The sequence below is a fragment of the Trachurus trachurus genome (genome assembly GCF_905171665.1).
Source record: "Trachurus trachurus genome assembly, chromosome: 9".
NCBI lineage: Eukaryota > Metazoa > Chordata > Actinopteri > Carangiformes > Carangidae > Trachurus > Trachurus trachurus.
In genome coordinates this window covers 20,802,382-20,824,789 of record NC_139895.1, presented here as the reverse complement: position 1 = coordinate 20,824,789, position 22,408 = coordinate 20,802,382, and the positions used below count along the sequence as shown (strand labels likewise).

The following is a 22,408-nucleotide window of genomic DNA, read 5'->3' as shown; positions in this document are numbered from 1 at the left end:
CCACCTCTTTGTCGTCCTCTTCTTTCTCTCATGTCTGCCTCCACCTCTCTCTCTCTCTCCATCTCCCTCTCCTTTAATGTCATCCTTCTCTCCTTTCTTGTGTGTTTCTCTCTTGGTTTATTTAGTGGTGACTGGACTCACCGGGCTCCTGAGAACTGGCTTGGCATTGGTTTCATTTTGTGGGTGTGTGTATGTGTTTGTTCCTGTGCGGGGGGGCTCTCTTTATGTCTACTGTATGTGAGCATACGTGCATGTGTGAGTGCTTGATAATGGAAACAAGCATGCCAATTACAGTGATGGGTCTCTAGATGCCAGTCAGAGCCAATAATAATGAGTGTGGCACATCTGGCTGTGGTGTATGCATGTGTGTGTGTGTGTGTGTGTGTGTGTGTGTGTGTGTGTGTGTGTGTGTGTGTGTGTGTGTGTGTGTGTGTGTGTGTGTGTGTGTGTGTGTGCGCTGGTAGAGAGGGCAGGGCGTGTGTGTACAGAAGCATGCTATGATTGGGTGAGACAGTGGGATAGTGTTTATACTGGATTTATGTTTCTCCGAAAGATACATGGAAACATCTCTGTGAACCAGCTTAAGGACGTTACGGGCAACCATAGTTCTTGCAGAATGTCAACAATGTATCAAGGTGACCTGCATTGGCTGGAAGAAGCATTAGAAAAAAAGAGTAAATATCATAGTTGTCATATAGACAACGCGCTCAGGGCAGGGCAGCTCCAGTGAAGAATCTTTACAACATTAGTGTTGGGCTTAAAAAAAGGTTTAGACACAAAGTGCAATCCAAAACTTAATAAGATCTGGTTTTAGCAAATTTAAAGTCAAACTTTGATTTAAAACCAGAGCAGCATAATAGCAGAATGATTGTTCTTTGTTGCTTATTGAAAAGGTCAAAATATCAAATATTAACCGAAGACAACGTGTTTTTGCCTCATTAATCAAAATCACACAGTATTACCCAAATATGAAGCAAAGTGCTTTCGTTGCCTAAAGTTACAGCCAGAAATTTACCCTGAAAATATGAAGGTAAATTCTCAAAGACAGGGTTATTAAAATACAGAAGAAAAATCTTTTTCAGTTGTACAGTACTGTATGAGTCAGTGTTTCCTCTTCAGGCTAATTCCTAAGGATGGACCAGAGAAAGAGTTGCTAAATTAATTTGTAACATTAAAAATAAAACTGATTGCATCATAGCTTAAAATGAATATCAAATTTGAACTGCGAAGGCCCCCTGGTTATTTCACATGAAAGAGAGCTTCACTTGCTTTACCTCTCTGTACTTGTCTGTATTGATTGTCCCTTCACGGTCTCTCTACTCTGATGTCCAACACCTCACTCTGAATTGAAGTGACAAAGCTTTGCAGAAGCGGGTGTTGGCGTTGTTGGTGGCAGTGCAGTGGTGGTGGCGGTGACGGTGATGGTGGGGTATTTAAACATGGAAGGCCACATGATGCACAGTCAGTCCCCGCCTACACAAAGGTAGAGTAATCACTATGAGAGCTCTTTAACCCACTCATCCGTGGTCTTATATGGATCCAGATAATATAGCTAATCAAGGGGATAATCCTCAGTGATGAACATATTAACACTTGAGTGACTCACAGGCACACACACACACACACACACACACACACACACACACACACACACACACACACACACACACACACACACACACACACACACACACACACACACACACACACACACACACACACACACACACACACAGTGCCGTACAGCTTGATTTCCCTGTATGTCTTTGATTGCAGACTCAGATTTTATTGTCGCTCGTCGGTTTTGCGTTTTGTCATATTCTTATTGTGTGTCTGTGTGTTTGTGCCTGCTGCTACTTTGAAAAATTAATGTTGTGATTTAGTGGCAGTTTCCATCCATAGAGCCTGTATATCTGTGTCGTTATCGACTCCCATATGAGACTCTTTGTAGTGGCTCTACAAAGCATGTCATATTTTAGCATTTGTCATAGATATTCTTTGCTTTGTTATCTTACTTCTTGCTCTGTGGTCTGCCATTTGTTTTGCTTTTGCAAGATTTATACTGCGTTTCTCTTTGTGACACAGTGTGACTGTTTATGATGTTCCTGTTCTCAGTAGCAGATATACGGCAAAGCTTTGCGTTTCAAAACATTTTGTGGCGCTCTCCAGTGCAACAAAAAGGAGTATATATCTCTGTTTCTTGGCCTACTTTTATCTTGCACAGCATGCGACCAAGCCTTTGTTCCACTGCCAAAGAAAGATGCATATCTCAATACATTACGCTTTTCTCCTGCCGTGATATTGCACAGCGTGAGATGGGACATTTGTCCTTAAGTTGTGACGAAGAGAGCATTTCGAAGTATTCACACATTTTGAATTAAATCCCTCCACGCTACTAACAGTGCATAGTACATATACCCATGTACATTGCAGTATCCACACACTACAGGCAAGCACCTTATGAAGAGTGCAGAGGAGATACAAATCAGCTTTTATCCAACATTCAGGAGCGCAAGGTTTTAAATACACCTGCAGCCAAATTAATGTCTCAGTCGTTGTGTCAAGCAGAAAGAAAACATGAACAAAGTGAGTGTGAAATGGATCAGACACAAGCCTTGTCTCTTTGAAGGGAAAAGCACTCGATTTCTTTGTCTAAAGAAAAAAACAACGGATGGACTCTTCTTGAACCTTTTTAAAAAAGGCTGTTACAGTTGAAATAGAGGGCAAGCATGTTTGTTCACATGTGAGTCTGAGTGTGGTGTGTGTAATAGAGAGAGAGAGGGATCCACTGTAAGTATGTTCACATGGGAATGTATAATATATTGACATTACAGTTATTTCATATCTACACCATGACACTAAACCAAGGGGTTATGGGTGTGTTTCTCTGTCTCTGTCTCTGTCTCTGTCTCTCTCTCTGTGTGTGTGTGTGTGTGTGTGTGTGTGTGTGTGTGTGTGTGTGTGTGTGTGTGTGTGTGTGTGTGTGTGTGTGTGTGTGTGTGTGTGTGTGTGTGTGTGTGTGTGTGTGTGTGTGTGTGTGTGTGTGTGTGTGTGTGTGTGTGTGTGTGTCTTTGCATGTGTTTGTCTGGTGGTGTGTGTGTAATGTGAATGAAACAGGTGATGTGGTGGGGCCGAGAGGTAAAATAACAAATACACACTCTCCCATGGGGTCGGCTTGATCCAATCAGCCACCCCCTGCCATTCACACACACATAGACACACACACACAATTACACACTTACACCAGCTGTGGCTAATGATGCGGTGGCAGTGGTAGTATAGCCACCACATGTGGTCTCTTTGTCTGAGCTCAGCGGAGCACACATCAGTATCACATGCGTCACCCCTCAGTCACCATCAAAGTCTGCAGCTATTTTCTGTGCATCATCGCACAAGAGCTCACAACTAATATTAATAAGCTGTCTGCCTATAAAGGTCTCTCTCTATCAGTGTTATTATACTGGAAATGTTCTTGTGCGACAGTCACTCGGCCTGCTATGCAAGCAAGACTGATTCATGAACTGACTGATTTAAAAACTGATTACGTCAATACGTAATCCCTAAAATGTAAGTCAATTCTCATCAAAGGCCATTAGTTCCCATCAGTTGGACTTTTGATTTGTTCTTTGGATGACATAACAATCATTTGCTAAATTGTTGCTTTTGCTGATATTATGTGCCATTGGACAAAAAGACATTTAGCCTGATTCCAGTGGCAAATAACAAATATTTGCTGTAATGTATGCAGCTTGTTTTAACAGCAGCTGTAGAAATTGTCAGAGTAAGCAAGTTATAAGGCAGAAGCTCCCCCAGGTTAATTGGAAATGGAATTCAGATTACTCTCCAAAGAAAGAAGACATGTTTGTCCTCATTGCTGTTGTGGACTGAAAAAAGTAAATAGTGTTTGAAGGAAGGAAAAAACGAAGAAGGGAAGTCAATGGTTGAATATAAAGCATTGAATGGTTAGGACAATTAGGTCCCTGAGACGATAAGATCGTGTGTGTGTGTGTGTGTGTGTGTGTGTGTGTGTGTGTGTGTGTGTGTGTGTGTGTGTGTGTGTGCGATTTTTGAGAGAAGCTCGGGTTGCATCAAAGTAAACAGCTACTAGTCTGTTCCTCTCTCCTGTTTTTCTTCATCTTGAATATTTTTAATCTGAAGCACTTGCAAAAAATATCTACATTTCTGGTCTTATCATCACTTCAGATTTTTTTCTGATCTTTTATTGCAAACTGTCTTTATAACCCTTCTAACTTTCAACACACTGAAGCAATAGATGTTCACATGCACATCTCCTGTTTTATTGTAGCTGCAGTTGAATGCACTCATGCTTGCATTCCCTCAGGATTTATAAAGTAGCTTGAAGTGAAATGCCACTTCGATTTTTCAGCACTCTTTTCCTGTTTAACTTGTTTTATCTTTCACCCTCTAATATTCTACATTCCCTGAGCTGTTTGGATATTTTAGTATGCTGCTTTAAAAAAATTTTAAAGTCTAATCAGGGTTAAGATTGATGAGAATATGCTTCAAAAAATAATGAAAACCAGTGTTCAGTGACTGATGTGAAGAGATTGTGGTCAACTTCATTCACACCTCAGGTGTAACAACCCTCATTTTGCACAATTACTCTTAATGTCTTCAGATCTTTCAGAAGAGTAAAGAAGCTTAAATCAGTTGAATTTAATATAAACGAAATGCCAAGACAATCAAGTTAACTGAACATATTTGCGCTAAATAAGTAATTTATAAATAATAAACCAATAAAACACCTGTTTTTTTTCAGACTGCAAAACAGAGACATTGACATTTTGTTTAATTACTGCTGCAATATGTAAGTTTACTTTGGTATACTAATGCAACAATTATTGCGCTTAGATTCACTTTACAGTTATGTGAAATTTAATGAGGGCATACAGGTGATTTTAAAATAAAAATAGGTTTGCTCAAGAGAAACTTTACCTGAGTATCTTCACTTTATCTAAACTGGGTTCATGCAGTCTGATCTGGGTGCGACAAAATTTTATTTTATTTCAACTCTATTCAAAGTTGGTATTTCAGTCTAGGTTTTTTCATTGTTCTCTGTGAGGCAGCTTATTTCTCCAGCTTGGACATGAATAAATAGAGAGAGATCAATTTTGTTTTCTTTCTCAGGATAACACATTGCATTGGTTTTTGTTCATGAGAAAGGGCCCAGTCTACAGTACAAGTACACTACAAGGATAAACTCCTTGCCTGACCATTTGTGTTGTACATGTTCTATGTTTTTGTTTGTTCGTTTGTCATTGCTTTTTCCCTCTAGTATAACCTTTACTTTGTAATAGAAACTGAAAGGTCACACAGCGTCTCACTTAAGATTGAAAATTCAGGGCTACAGTACAGTGAGCCCCATGACTAAGATGCTCTACAGAATCTTTATAGATCAGAGAGAGAGGCAGGTAGAATAATTGCAAGCGAGGAACGACAGCCGAGCCATAGCATGCAGTAAACTGAAGAATAACACCATATTTGCTCTTTTCTGCATCTGAGATTTCCATTTCCTAATGCGAAGGGAGGAGGAAATTAAACAACGTGAATTAAACAACGCGGCTCAGACATTTATGTGACTGCCATAAAGCTTGGACAGGCTGAATTTATGAGGGTTTGGACCAGTAAATACAGCACTCAGGAAATGTGATTAGGCTCATAAATTGGGCAGTTTCCAGCTGTTCTACCCTTCACCCAGAGTATCTTGTGAAAGCACATGTTTGGGATATTTTCCTTTTCTACGCTGCCACCCCAGGGGTCCATTCTGTGAAGGGTCTACTGTAGATGAGAGCCTTTAAAATTACAACTGTATGATTTCTGTGACTTGTTGCATAAACATCTTGCTGAGTACAGTTATTATCATTACATCCAACCCATAAAGTAGGCTACAGTACTTTTATTCACTTGTAAATTTGCAATCTGTAATCTCAGAGATATACTAGATATTAGAATGATTTTGACAAGAGATTAATGGTTACTTACATGTGACATTTCCTCAAAGCTCTTCTGTGGGAAACCATAGAAAAACAAGATTCCTACAACATGTAAAGTACTTACATCTAATCTTTCATTGTATTGTCATTTGAAATGGTTGAAAAAAAACATTATCAAAACTTGAGTCTTTCTTATTTTACTCTCTGAAATGGACCAAAACAAAAAAAAACATTTTTATCCCCCCACCATTACATTCAAGCTGGATCAGTTGTAAAAACACTAAACAACCCCTGCTAGCACACAGCTGGCCACCAATTTAGTTAGGAATTGAGATTTGTTTGAAGGCGAGTAGTCTGGCACCAAAATTCAATGTTGTGTCTAATGTCAGTAATATTTAGAGCACTGACCACAGAAAACTCTACAGTAGCATCTTTCAAATATGTCATGCCAAAGCCACCATCACTGTTGTGACCCCTTTTTAGCTTTAAAAAAAATATATATATACTGTATATATACTTTTCTCTTTGCATATCCTGTATGTATATTGAAATCTTTACACTGACCTTGTTTTCCCTATTCCTTGTCTTCCAGGTGGAGTGGTTGAAGAACGAAGAGATAATTGACCCAGCAGAAGACAGAAACTTTTACATTACCATCGACCACAACCTGATCATCAAACAGGCGCGTCTGTCTGACACCGCCAACTACACATGTGTGGCTAAAAACATAGTGGCCAAAAGACGAAGCACCACAGCCACCGTTATCGTCTATGGTAAGTTTGTGTGCTCATGCTTGTGTGGGCCTTTGTGTGTATGAATGAAACCGCGCATAACTAAATATCCTGTCAGTAAAAGTTGTAATTGTTCTGATTCAGGTTTTTTATAAGTGTATGTGACATATTTTGTGTCTAGTTTTTACTGATCTGACTCCTTTTTTAAATGCTAACTGCAGCTACCCAACAATGTCTCTGATCAGCCAAGCCAGCACCCATCTGCCACATGAAATTAGCTCTACTGCCATGCCAACACATTCTCTTTGTGATTGGCCTGATATTCCCACCTCACCCTTAACCTCACCCAATTAAAATACACCAATCACGCCCTCAGTTTTAAATTAGAACACTTGGGCTTCCCAAATGTGTGCGCTTTCATCCAAGAGTCCCATCACTAAATGAGTTGTGCAGCATATGGCATGATAACAGCTGTGAAAAACAACAACAAAAAATTACTTTGAAGAGAGCCATTCTGAATGGTGTTAGTTTGTTTTTCAGGCAAAGCTCCTCTTGTGCTGTTTTTACCAAAAACTAAGAAGGAAAAGCTCATTGAGAGGAGGAAAATGCTTCATATGTCTCACTCTCCTTTTTTTCCCCCCATTTTACCAAATGCCAGCCTGACATGAGAGGATGGGAAACATTTTGAGGAGAAACAATGTATAAGAAAACACACACAGTGTTCCTCTGAAATATAAGACTGACTCTATTCACTAGGAGGAGTGTTTCAATCAAAAATAACTGTGCATGTGTGCGTGTTCTATACAGACAGCAAGAGATGGAGTGGTTTGACACTGATGTATCCTTACAGAAATAGATTGTTCAATCTGTGGTTCAATCTTCTCGGCTCCACAAGGGCCCGGCTGACACTGTTGACAAGGTGAAATAGTAGCGGAAAAAACAGAGGAACATGACGGGAAAAAATGTTGCAGTCATAGATGGAATGGAGACAGGTGAGGAGAAAGGAGAGGCAGAGGAGAAGAAAAGAATAAGAGTAGAAAAATGTATGAAAAAAAGTGACTGTGTCTGATTTTACTGGATACTTTCTCTATGATGACTCATTTCTAATTGGGAAAGATGTGTGGGCATTGTCCACTGGGCTGAGACAGAGCTGTCGAGAGGCAGCAGAGGAATTTCAGCTTTCTACGCCTCTACAGATGTCAACTCTCTCTCCGGGTGTCCTTTTGACTTCTAACTTTTTTTTTACCTGATTTCTCTCTGTCTTGCTTATCTGACCTCCTCCTTATCTGCTCCACGCTGCCATTTTTTCTTCCTGAAAAACATCAGTAACACAAAATGATAATATAAGAGTCAAGTTTACTGTAAATAAGACAAAGTGCAAGGAAGTGGGACACACAAACGAGGGAGTGAAAAAAAGTGTAAAGAAAGAGGCAAGATGTATATATTTCTAGAGACTTTTCTTTCTATGGAAGAGTATTAGGGCCAACAACAGAGATTTTTTTTTTTTTAAGATTCAGAATTTCTGAGTTAAAAACTCAGAATTACTGAGATAAAAACTCAGAATTACTGAGATAAAAACTCAGAATTTCTGAGAATAAAAGTCAGAATTTCTGAGTTTGAATTCTGAGTTTTAAACTCAGAAATTCTGACATTTTATCTCAGAAATAATGAGTTTTTACAGTAACTCAGAAATTCTGACTTTGAGTCTTTATCTCAGAATCTTAAAAAAAAAAAAAACCCTGTTGTTGGCCCTAATGCTCTTCCATATATTTCCTTTAACCACATATACCAGAATTTTTTATTTCTTTTTTGTTGGCATTTCATGCCTTTATTTGATAGGACAGTGTGGAGTGACAGGAAAGCCATGAGAGAGACAAAATGATATTCGGGTAAGGGTTGCCTTGGCCGGGAGTGGAACCAGTGATCAATTGCTTTGGAGCAGCAGACTATGAGAAGACAAGTCCTCCAACTAGTCTACCACTGAGCACTCCTGCAATATTCAAATGAGGGGACGTCATCAAGTTATGATGCCATCATCTTGATCTTTTTTGGAGCCAGAAGAAACCATATTTGGACGAGAGGGCGGAGCTTGGCGGAGTGAGGGCCGTGTCTCTGAGGGCCAATAATTTTTGCCACCTTCACCTGCAAATCAACTGTGTCAGGCTCCTGGCTGTGCTGAGCGAAGACACTGCTAACACCGTTAGCATCTACAACCTGAGGTACCTCTGTAGCTTAGTACAGTTGTAGAAGCTAATTAATTACACACTTTCAACATTTGAGTCCTCACATGATGAGTAATGTGTCACTGTTCCTAAATGCTAGTGTGAGTTAACCTTTGTATTTTCATTGGAGAGCATGAGACTGTTAACATCAGCAACATAACTGAGTCATTTTGCTAACCTGGCTAGCTGGCTGAAAGCTTCAACAGGTCCCCGAGCAGACCAAGCCCTGGGGCCCTAAGCAGAATTTGATATAGGGGCCACCTACTGACTTCACACCTCTAATATTTTGGCTATCATTCACACACCCACGTCGATCTAACTAACACCAATTATTAATTTGAATAGTTTCTTTATAGCCTAGCAAACTCAGAAGAGAGGTCTGGTGCTAAAATGGCAGTAAATGGCATTATTTGATGTGATGTAGCCTAATAAAAAAAATAACCTTGCTATGTTAGATGTAACAGTAATCGTAGTGGTTAGGGATAGTTCAACATTTTGGCAAATTGGCCCATTGCCATTGGAGATAGGGTTAGGGTTAGGGTTAGGCATTTCAGGTGCTCTTGGGTGCCCCCTTGTGGCCACAGAGGCCCTAAACCGTTGTTTAGTTTGCTTATGCCTTAGGCTGGCCTTGGTCCCAAACATTAAGACATTTACAGGACAAGAATAAATAGACTTTATCATGAACATGTTAGCATGTTAGCATCAAATCATGTTAGCAGAAAAATCAATGGCAGACAATATGACTATCATAATGTATTGAACATAATACACAATATATAGAAGAGCATTGTCCTGTGGGATTTGTCATTAAATATTGCAAATTCATTCACAACAGTCCTCAACTGTAGCAGACACACATGCATCAATCCTGACATCTGTAATAAGTCTGTGATAACTGTGGTCCACCATGTTTCAGCTAAAGTGATTGTCTTTTCAAAGGTGCCCAGACTGAAAACTGAATGACTGGTGCCAACAGAGGAAGGACAGCATGCATGGAGTTATGATGACGAAAAGCACCTGCAATTCACCTTCTTCTGATGCGAGGACAGACCAACTGTTTACTTAGTTTATTATTCTCTGCGCCTTTCACACTCTTTACTAGGCATAGATAATTGACAATCAACATCATAAAGGAGCTGTCAGCATAGTCCATGAGTTGTATTCAGACCTAATTATCATATAAATCTATATATACAGTATATATCATAATCACAGAACACTTAAGTGGATTTGTGTTTTAAGTGCCATTGAAATCAATGAGTGCATAAGAAACATCAGGAAACACGAGCTCTAATATCTATCTCTGGTTCCTTTTTTGTCAGTGTCCAAGAACAGCAACATTGACATGTTTCTATTTTTGATGTTGTTGATAAAAGCCAACATAGAAGTAGTCTTGTTATGAACAGGTTCACAAAAAACCTCCATCATTGTGTTCTTGTAGGATTATGATATTGTGCATGTTGCTACTGTTTGTATTCATACCAAATTATGCTCTATTAAAAGCATTGCACAGCAAAGCTTCATAAATGTCTTCATTTCACATTTGAAACTTTACTGGAAACCTATCCTGTGGGTGATTGTAAAGGTGAACCTAACTGTTCACTTGTAGCTACTTGTAGCTACGGCAGCTGTTCATCAGTGATGGAGATGAGGTGCATGTAGTCTAGGAGCCATTGCTCATCATCATTCCTCATGTGTGACACAATTTATATGTAGCAGCAGTATGAGACAGAAACTGTTCTGAAGTCTCGGTGTTCTGTAAAACCATTTAAGACACAATGTCAGAATAAGAAAACTCACGAGTTATGATCATGCTGCAGTTGCAGCTGGGTAAGTGTGACTGTGCGTGTGTGGTTTTTGGTGCTGGAAAACCCAGCTGTTCTCACTAAATTTCAACAACCAAGCCTCCTGGCATCTGTAAAACACATACTCACTCCATCAAGAGAAATGGTTCAGTTAAATCAAACAACACATTAAAAACATAAATTGGGATAAACTATGATGCCTCTGTGAGACAGAAAGGCTGAAACAGAACCTTTAGCAATTTAAGTGCTTCATTGCAGACCTAACACTCCAAAACTGAGGCATTCATATTAGTATGTCTGCTACAGTTTGTTGTTCAGTTCAGTTTAAAACACTTTGCATACATTGCTCCCTCTAGGGGCCCTTTGCAGCAAGGACGTATGCATATACAAATACGCATCAACAATTCATTCACTTGCATTAAGAACATCAGTCAACACTTCAAAGGCTTCATTATGTCTTAACGTGTCAAAGTGCATTAATTATGGTATATTGAATGTGTACTGGTTGTGCTTACAGTACATGATGCTGAATGCACTGTGACTGTATGAGAGTATGGAGTTATGTAAGGATAACACAGCATCTGGGGCCAAGAGGTCCAATAACAGGAAGTCCTGAGTACTTGGGAGAGACAGTAACAGGAAAACTGGAAGCCCCCAACTTATGTTTTGGCAGCGGGCTGTGGAAACCTGTGATGGATGATGAGGGTTTAAATATAAGCGTGATCTCTAAGTATTCAGTTTCTTTGCATATAAACTCATTCAAGTCCACAAATGACAGTTTCTCTTTCATCTTTGGATAACCTCTCACCATGACATATTTGGCGTCACGAGCAGCTGGAAGGAGAGAGGCATCTGCTGGCTGCAGTCTAAATTGACCATTTCATGTACCGCTGCTGCTTTCATGTGTAGTAAAATGGCCTCTGCAATAAAACCAAAATCCCCTCTATTTGTTTTACATGCAGGCAGTTTAAATTTCACTGCTGCTGATCTTAGCGTAAAGTAGTTAAGTAGTCACAGAGGACATGTGTGATGATTGTTTCTGTGGGGCTTTTTGTGTGTTAAGCTGTGCAAGGGGTCGTTGTGTTTGTGCCAGTTATTCTACAGTAGAGTTGAGTGTCACTGACATACTGCAAGAAGTTTCTCATAACTGGCAGTTATGAGAAACTTCTTGCAGTATGTTCTTCTGATGGGTATAAACCAGCAGATAAGTTAATAGATATAACATATTTTCAAAGTACTTTCAGTAAAAGAGGGGGGAAACTGCTCTGACTGCTCTCTGTTTCCACAGTGAATGGTGGTTGGTCGACATGGACGGAGTGGTCAGTGTGTAGCAGCCGCTGTGGTCGAGGCATCCAGAAACGAACCAGGAGCTGCACTAACCCCGCCCCTCTCAACGGAGGACTGCCCTGTGATGGACAGGCTATCCAAAAACTGTCCTGCACCTCACTGTGCACTGGTAAATCTATTCTTCTTTATTCTAATTATATTAATACTAGGAACATCTAGTTAATGAGACTTTGATACAGTGCTTTTGCTACATGGTAATTGATGATCCTTGGCCTCATCTCTGTTCTTCCACATCACTTGTCTCTCGTTCCCTTGGCTCCTTTCCCTCTAGTGGATGGTGTGTGGACAGAGTGGAGTAAGTGGTCAGCCTGTGGGACAGAGTGTACCCAGTGGAGGAGGAGGGAGTGCAACAACCCAGCTCCTAAAAACGGGGGGAAGGACTGCGAAGGCCTTGTACTCCAGTCTCAGAACTGTACCGACGGACTGTGTATGCAAAGTGAGTTGACAATAATGATTCTTCTTATGCATTCATAGATCTCCTCTTGATGTGTTGAAGTTATTTCTTATATAATATCTAACTCTGAAAACTCTAACTCTGGTTTTTCCTGCATATCAAGAAATCTCACAGCAGTCTTTTTTTAAGTTTATTTTGGGGCTTTTTTGCTTCAGTTGAGAGGGACAGGAAGTGGGGAGGCAGTAAATGCAGTAAAGGGTCGCCTGATGCTGGGGCCGACTGCAGCGAGGACTGTAGCCTCTGCATATGGGGCTCCCTGCTCAACCCACTACGCCAAACGGCACCCCACAACAGTCTTTTTAAAAATAATTTGAAACAATAAATTCCTCATTCCCCCAGAAGTTAGAATATCAGATTTGCTTTGCCTTCTTTTTCACCTGTTGTTTAGCGTGTGTTATGTGTTCAGTAGCAGCAAAGTTAGGTAGTTTTCTCTCCCCTCTACATCATCCTCCCTCATCTCACTCCTGCAAACCCTGCTCTTTGCATCACATCTCCAGTTCCTATTGCTATCTGTTTTTCTTGGCTCTCCCCATCAGTCGCTCTTGTTTTATGCATTTCTCCAGGAACCTTCCTGTACCTCTTTCTCTGTTTTACAGTGATTTGCTCTTGTTCTGCTTTACACATGTACTTCATTCCCTTGTGTACTCTGTGGATGATTGGAGGGTTTCTGAATGCCATGATGAGCAGCCTGACCTTTTCTTCTCTCTTGCCCATCCCTCAAGTAAAAAGATATAATTTTATATTACTTAATAAGGAAACTAATATTTATTAACCCCCAACCACCATCAGAATATCTTACACCAGACTTTTTTTTAAACTGTGCCTGAGTCATTATAGTTCAAATATAACAGCAGCAGTTTTTCCAAGGTGGCAGCAATTATATTTGTTGACTTGTAGGGATAGAGCTCGTTACTTCCTTTGCTCAGGGTAATTGGCAGACAAGCATCTGATGTGAAGAGATAGAGAGAGTGAGAGAAAGAAGGAACTTTCATTGCAAAGGGGACAAACACGTAAAAAGACAAAAAAAAACAAAACAAAACAGTCCTTCTTAAAATTGCACACACAATTACACTTGCAATGATGCCATCTATTCTGACTAGTCTTTGTTCCACCCCAACATGATAACCAAAGAGGAGCATGTCTGTTCATCTCAAGAAATTAATTCTGTAAGGACCATTCTTCAGAGTTGTAGTTAAGATTGACTGGATTGGCAAAGAATTGTGCTTTGAAAACAAGATGGTTTTTTTTACATTTACAGTATGGTCTTAGAATGATCAGTTATTGAGTGAAAACTGCATAAAAATTCAACAAAACAGTGTGAATAGTTGCTTATGTCCCTTTGATCCAAGGACATGTTGTTCTGCATGCGTCACATTGGACAAAAGATCTATTATGTACTATATGATATCCGTAACTCTTGGATTCATTTGCAAATATATTATTTTTGTGGGAGCTTTGATGCGACAGTTATTGGTGATATGTATTAAGTATTTTTCCGATCAAGTGATATAGATGTGTTCTCTGTGTTTTACTGTTCCCTGTACTGGCTTAGGCACTCATTCTTGATCAAATAAAAAGTAAATAAATTACTTACTAACACCCTGTCATGAGATCTATTCAGAGGGAATATACTTTATCAGCGGGCTTAAAGCTTAGAGCTGAGTGAGCCTTTACTCTTGTGAGGGACTTACCTCTGTAGCCAGAGGGGAGTGGATACTAGTGATGATTTAATAGATGCTCCTTGTCATGAGCTATGGAATAATATTATATAATCCCTCAAAAAGCTTTTCCTGTAGGCACGTTATTGACAGAACTTACTGTATATGCAGAGCCCTGCCCACTCCCCACACAATGTATTATATACCATGTCTCTGATCCATCAGAAGGATTCCCTGAGGCCTGTGAGGTACAGCCTCAGAATCTGGGATAAAACCTAGAGACTATAGAGATGTATAGATTTAGGCTCATTTCCCCTGATTGATTTTCTGTCTTCAAATGACTCCACACGCATGGTTGCACTGTATGTCAGCACTAATGTTTCTACAGTTTCCTGTAGCATTAGCAGGAATCCATCCATGTGTATATGTGTGTGCATGTGTTGCTGCATGTGGAGCATTTTATAGTTAGAGTAGATCTGAAAGCTTTTAAAGTTCGATTTTTACACTAACTGAAACTTGGTCCTTGGTTGTGGTACCCAGACGGAGCTGTTACACTAATATTTTAAAGTTGTTTGCCATCAGTGACACCCAAAAATGTTAAGTTGTTTTGTGGAGAAAACAGGAACGGAAACCTCTATATAGATATTTGGTTCTACATTTCTTATGGCCATTATGTTTCTAGGCTCTGCTTAACAAGACTAGATAAATACAATTTAAAAATGTATAGCTGTGGCTTGTTGCTAACAAAAATAACTTAGGATTTCGGGCTTACAGTATGAATGAACTGATGATGCACTGTCAACACGGAGGGGGAGTTAATGTTTTAGATGATGCTCTGTAATTGACTTTGTGCTCAAAAAGCACTTCACTCTACTCTCAATCTTTTATTCTTTGTCATTCTCTCTCCACTAACACCTCCCCTCTCAAGCACCTCCTGTATTCATTTCCTTCTCGGTCTCTTGCTCCCTTTTTTCTTAAGTTTTCCTGTTAAATCCTGAGAGGTAGAAATCCATTTGACCTCATGTCTGCCCTACATGGAGTGCCTCCTCTCTTTTTGCGTGTATGTGTGAGTGAGTGAGCCTTGGATGTGTGAGACTATGACCAGAGTTGTAGGTCTTTAAGGTTTTTTTTTTTTGGGGGGGGGGGGGGGGGGGGGGGGTTATGTTTTTTTTTTTTTTTTTTTTTTTTTTTTTTACAGTTGTTAGTGTTGTTTTATTCGTTTTGGCCTGTTGACATTTTTTGACACATCGATCAGGATTCTTGGAACAGATTCACTCAGAGCTCCTCTTTGTCGCATTCTCGAGAACATGACATTTCACTCTCTACCTACTGTGTGTGTGTGTGTGTGTGTGTGTGTGTGTGTGTGTGTGTGTGTGTGTGTGTGTGTGTGTGTGTGTGTGTGTGTGTGTGCGCGTGTGCGCACGCACGTTTGTGTGTGTGCTGCAGTAATCAGAGATTCGTTGTTATGTAACTATAGTGTTTTATTTATTATACAAAATGATCGGCATTATCAGCAGGTACTGCAGAACATTGAACAAACCATCTGTCCATTGACAACTCTCCTCCTGTCCTTTTTGTTTCTTCTTATTGTAGACTGTAACCGCCTTTGTCGTATCATTTCTTGCACCGATTCCTCCCTCCTTCCTTATACACTTTCTTCAAATTTACTGCACTGCATCTTTCCTCCCCGTAACGCTAATGTTGGCTCTTACTAAATCATTCACACTTCATTTTACTGCCATCATGTTTTCATATCTTTTTGAACAATTGTGTTATAATTAGAACATGACAAATCTTTGTCATGGCGTGCTGTTCCTAGTACTATTATCAACTGAGTCAGACATTAATCAGCATGACGTTTGTTAGATGCAGACATGTAAATGCAGTCATTTATCAAGTCATTTAATACAAGAAATTAAGAAATCAGATTAAATCAGCAGCAACATGAAAAGTCACTAAATTACAGTAGAACTTCCTGAGTAATTCCCCTGGGCAATGTAACTGAGCCCACCTGTATGAGACTGCAACACTGAAATCATATGTGCAGTTTGTTTTTATTGGCACATCACCCCACTTAACCTTGTCAGTGTTTCCTCTTCTTTGGTGCCCAATCGGCGTGTCTTTTGCGGTCAGCTGCTCTAGCAAGAAGCTTTTAAGCGCACCATGTTGCCGTGTTGCCTTTATTAATTATACACCAGCACTTCAATTATACATTATACATCAGCAGTTTATCTATGTCATAGACCTCCTGTCTGGCCTGACTAAGTGGATCCACTCAACATGACACAGCAGTAACGGCCTTACAGGCATCAGGGTTTCTAAAATTATCTTGTATTTTTCCAACTGTTTTGCAGTTTCCAGTTTTCTTTCAAACAGCATTTAACATTGATTTGTTGACTAAAACAACTAAACTTACTGTAAATGAGACACAAAGAAAGAAAGCCATATATACTAGGTGCATTTTTTGTGTTTGTTTGTGTCCTGTCATGTTTGTCCCATTTTATCTGATTTTTTGATTCTGTTTTGTTCCTCTCCCTTCCTCCATCCATTCCATCATCCCCTTCTATTCCTGTCCTAAGGTTCATTGCTTCAGAAGACCACTGAGTCCAAAATAAAGGGTGATATGGGAATCCCAAGTAAGTTCATGTTCTTTGTTCTCTCACCGTCCATGTTCCCTTTGTCCCACTCATCTTATGTTTCTTTCTTTGATTGAGCATTGACCTTTGGCTCATCCTTTGTGTTTTATTGTTACATGTCATTTTAAGAGAGAGAAAAAGAGGGTTTTGCCTTTGTCTTGTGCTCCGTTCTCTTGATGTCCGATCTTTTTTGCTGTGCTGATGAAACAAATGTCTTCAAACGGTAGCTTCAATCATTTTTCATTCCGCTCTCAGACAAAGGAAGTCATGGTAGATTAATCCTTTACACCTTTGCTTGTTTGATGGAAGTAAGAGTTTGCAGAGCCTATATACTCATGGTAAATTATTTAAGGGGAATGTTTCTATGAATTTTGTCTGCATATTGCTTTTACCATCCTTTGGGTCGTAAACAATAACAGCAGAAATCACAGTTTAAAGTGAACTTCCCTACTACTGTACAGCTGTAGTAATGTTACCTATAGTTGCCATTCCAGGCTATTTTACAACAATTTCCTTTTTCTTAATCTGTGTAAAACAAAGAAGTGGTTGCTACTTAGACTTGGTAAGATATGACATCATACAAATAGAAAGGCGCTATAATAAACCAACTGTGCCGGCGTTGCCCAGAAGCAATAAACCTTGTCTTACACATTCCTGTTTTATTATTGTTTTTTATGTGTTTTTATATTGTACATATAGGAGTTCTACTAAAACAATCACTCCTCCATAAATCAGACTGTGTCAGTGCCAAATCAATGAGTGATGTCTTGAAAATGAATGCAATCACAGTGGTGACAGATTCCGTTTAATTAACTTGATTTTCTCTTTCTTCCTGTCTGATAGCAGTGAATCGATTCAGCACTAGTTCACTTGATTCACAGTTTGTGAGTTTGTTGCAGTTGTGGAAAATAGCCAGTCGACTTTGAATCGCTGCCAAAACAGGCAATTTGCCTTAGTTCTGAACACTTGCTTTGTGTTTACAAGCGTATTGGTTCACTCAGAGCTCGGTATGGAGTACGTTTCAACAATGGACGCTGAACTGATTGAAATTTCTAATCAGTGTCACTGATTTGACCCCTTCTCTTTGAAGTCTCCACCAAATGAATGATTAATTTGTCAAAATGGCCCATCACTAAAGCTTCATTTGTGGAAGTAAAAAATAATTTACAGAAAGGCGCAAGATCACCTGACAAGGGCAGCAGCACTTTGAAAGGTATGAAAGCTTCTTAATGAGCAATAAAAATAGTGAGAGATGATAATAAGGTGTAAAATGTATTTGGCTGCACTTGCTATGCCCTGCTCTCTTCACTCTCTCTTTCTCTTTCCCCCATCTTCTGCCTCTTTCCATCTCTCACTGGTACCATTGGTCCCTCAAAGTGACATAATGAAGAAGATTTACCATAAACTGTGAGGCAGACAGGATTTTTGAGAGGTGCAAGAGGGAAAGGACCTTGGCCACTTATTATTACCATCTCTCCTTACTTCTCTTATTGCAGGAGCTCTCGTTTTATCTTCAAAGCAATCTGTGAGCGTCTGTGATGTGTTCTAATGACTCTCGTTTAGGGCCTGCTGAAGCAGTTTCATCATCCCGGAGTGTTTTGTGAGATGACTGGTCCCAGACAGATACAGATACAGAGGGAGCAAGAGAGGAGATAGAAGCAGTCATACCTCATTTAACAGATTGTCACTCTGGTTTTAATATTCAAAAATACAGTCGGTAACATGAGCATTGGGAGGCTGCATGAGTGGCTTAGAGACTCACAGAGCTGATCCTGTTTTCCCAGAGTATGACGACAGTTGCAGTTTTGTTTTATTTTTTCCCGACTTAGTCTTAACAATACAATTTATGGGAGTATATTCTCCTTGGCTTTATTTGTCCTATTTTCCATTACATAGTGCTCAATGTTTTTTTAAATAATTATACCTTCAGTATCTACATAGCTGCAGGTGTCAGTATGACATACTGTATATTGAAGGTACATAAGGGGAAGTTGTTCAGTGATTAAAACACCCAGTGCTACAATGTGGCATGCCTAACGTCCATCTCCTTGTCTGTATATTGGTGTATGTTAAAGACAACAAGGAGTTTTGGAAAGCGAAGTGTTTTCACACTACTGTACGTTTCCCATGAGCCTCCGCATGCACGGTGAAATTCTTGGACAAACAACAATGTTTTCATTGATCAAGAATGAAAGTCGGAGGTTCGAAGACGATCAGATCAGTGTCGTAGTTCCGACCATAAACGGCGATTATTCGGCGTTATTCCCATGTCCGGCGGGCAGCGTCCGGGAAACCGAAATTAAGGAAACGCTGGTCGGCTCGCCCAACATTTCCGCCACTAATAATAATAACAAAATAACGATAGAGACAAAACGATATATTTATCAAAAGTGGACCCATTAACAAGTGTGGTTAACGTAGATTCATCCACATTAATATCCAACTTTTTTTATAACCAAATACAAACTCCTCGTTGTCCCTTTAAAGCAGAAGTAAGTGATATATTTGTGTTAATATAAGTCTTAAATAGTTATATCTTCCGACAGCAATCACTTACATAGAGTGTTTGGACCGAAACACGGGTCTGTCAGTCACTCTGCTCTGCTCTGAGTCGAGGAGAAAACATTTATCGTATCCTACAGTTTTTATCCAATGAGGAGAGAGAACGGCATGCAGGGCTGTGTGTGCAGCCAAGGGACGCCGTGAATGTGGTGACGTAGGGACGAGGACTGTTATGGTGCGTTCAAGGAAACTCGTATTTTTCCGACCGTGAAGTCGTACCAGTTCGATCTGGTACGAGTTCACGGGTCAGAAGTTACGAGTGGCCGTTATAGTGACTTTCACCGGTAAAACAGGTCGGAAAAACACGAGTGGGTTGCCTGGAACGCTACAAAGTCGTAAGTTGTGACTTGAAGCTGTAATTTACGATTTCAAAAGCCGGCCTGGAACGCAGCATTAGCGAAAACGACCGGATCACTCACTTCTGCTTTAAGGCCATAAGTCATATTGAAAATGCAGAAGCAACCACCTCCATATCTGGTTTAGCATCCAGTGTGACCAAAATCAGATTGCACTCCCTCAGCTGTCAGTTAAAGAAGTAATATGGAGGACTTTCACTGCTCTGTTGCACAGTCATGACCGTGCTCCGTCTGCAGGGAGTTGATAGGATATTTGATCAATACCAAATGGCAAAATAATTATATAGATGTGCTGAGATTTCTAAAACATGGATCCAGTCCCACATTTTCATATTCTCTGTCTGGGAGCTCTCCATGCAAGATGCAAGATGACAACCAGGTCTGTGAGTCATTCACACCTATAGTAGGTGTCGCATGAATGTCTTAGTCAGTTGTCATGGTCACACTGCTTCATAAGCAAGCACAGTGCCACAGGGTATTTTTTGTATGAAGGCTAAAATCCTTACCATGAAGCCAAAAAATAAATAAATAAATAACAAAACAGTTTATAATTATTACTGTTTTGTTGTATTTTTTCAGAGAACTTGACAGAGCTGTTTGTGTCAGTTATAGATCAGTTCAGCTTGAGAGGATGAAATAGGTTGGGAAGAAACACAGCTAAGCCATAGATTTGTGTGGAGGGGGAGTGCTAGTATTTTCTGATTCATATTTGTGGCCAGCAGCCACTAAGAGAGGTCGTAATGTCCCTCTCAGTTACATTGGAAGGATTGTTTTCAGTCTGTTCGTTCAGGGGCTACAGTTGCACTGTGTTACATGGTTGTTACACAATACATGAGATCTGACGACTTCATAGACAGACTTGTTTGTAGTCACAGAAATACACCTTCTGGCCTTAGTGCCTCCATTTTCCCCTCCCATCCTCAGAGGAGATAAGCATAGACACATTTACAAATGACTGCTTGCGTTCCCTCTCTCGCTTCCTCTCCCTTCCGTTCATCCGTGCCAGTTACTTAGAGCAGATGTGTCTGCCAGGAGTGCAGTATGGGTGGCGTTTGCATGTTTGTGCCAAGAAAGATCAAAAAGGCAGTTGAATGAGTTTCAAGTAGTGATTGTCCACAGCTCTGCTTTGGATGCAGATCACAGAGAAGATAGAGACGAGCTAAGCTGAGTTATCCTTGTTTCCCCCTTCTTTAAATCCTCTCCATGGCAGATTGGATAGACTCAGAGAGTGACAGAAAGCTCAGCCAATCAATAGACAGAAATCCATGCTGACTGAGGCTGAGTTGCGGCCTCTGTTCTGCTTGCCTGTGTGTATAATCAACAGCGTGCAAGAGAGTGTTTGTGTATGATTTCTGGGATTGTCTCAGCCTCAAAAGTTAATATACTACAACGCACATAATCACAAACACACACACACACACACTCACATACTATAACTGGATATTTATCTTTTTTTTTAAGTAAATAAAGGTGAGCCAATTGCAGTGTCAATTATTATTGACACAGTGAGATGCAGCATCATTCACACACAAACACACACACACAAACAGACATATACGCCCAACAGCTCACTCAGTCAATTAAACTGTGCGCCCCAGACAAACTGAATTTGGCTTATGCATAGTGAACACTGGCAAAATAATTTTGCTTGTGCAACTGAAAACCATTTGGCATTGATCACATATGTACTGTAGGCACAACATAAACAATATTCAATCTTGTTCTTGTACGGTAACCCTGTTATACAAAACTATGACAAATTGCAGAGAATTCGCACTGTGAAAAGGAGGAAAGATGGTAGGTTGTCAGGAATGGAACATATTTTCCACCCTCATACATGCCAAATGCCAAACACCAAGATTTCCAAAACGACCGTGGATCAAAAAATTTAATTTAATCTGTCAAAAACATCTCAAAAGGTGTAGTTTTTTCTTCATTGTGGACTGACAAAATACCACGAGTACATGCTTACACAAGTGTTCAAACTCATACACGTGAGGATAAAAAGAGGTATACTGTAAGGCACTGAAGGATACTGTCAGCATTGAAGCTCACGGTTTTCTTCAAAGTCTCTACAGACACACACACACACACACACACACACACACTCTCACTCACTCGCGCGCGCACACACAAAGCACGGCCTGTCGGTTCTCCATAAATTGTTTAGATTGGCCTTGGCTCCCAATAGATCAATATGATAATTTTCTGTGTCATAATGCACGTTTACATGTGTATGGGTTGGTTGTTGATGCATTTGTTCAAACCTGTGGTTATATGTTATAGGAATAGGAATTTATTTATTTAAAACAGGGACAATGCACAAAAACATTAATTTTGTAAAACAAGAGAAGATGCCTTGAGCCAGGCTGTAGCAACATTTGCTAATTTCCACCTGTAGTCCCTGAAACATCCTGAAAATCCTGAAACATCACGGACAAGATGTTTGAATGTGTGTCTCTCTCCCGCCAGAAGTTTTATTATTAATTCAATTCCTTCTTGTCTGTCCACTAAAGGCACATATTTTTAATCTTACACTAATTTATCCGGGCTCGCGGGTGAGTGCTCCAGACATGAAACTGCTTGTCAGCTACAAGGGAGGAAAAGCGCAGGAGGTGGTTGACTTGTGGATAAAAGTTAATATGGATGTCCATGTGTGCACGTCTTTCCATGTGTTCGTTGT

General features: G+C 40.0%; 1 protein-coding gene across 1 annotated transcript in view; it reads left to right on the top strand.

The window, feature by feature from the left end:
- Positions 1 to 22,408, top strand: part of LOC310990926 (netrin receptor UNC5C-like) — a 192,034-nt gene that overhangs the window by 145,616 nt on the left and 24,010 nt on the right. Inside the window, exons 5-7 of the mRNA XM_083978488.1 lie at positions 6,547 to 6,727; positions 12,001 to 12,168; positions 12,331 to 12,495. Coding sequence (XP_083834614.1) covers positions 6,547 to 6,727; positions 12,001 to 12,168; positions 12,331 to 12,495 — 514 coding nt within the window. The remainder of the gene's footprint in view (positions 1 to 6,546; positions 6,728 to 12,000; positions 12,169 to 12,330; positions 12,496 to 22,408) is intronic.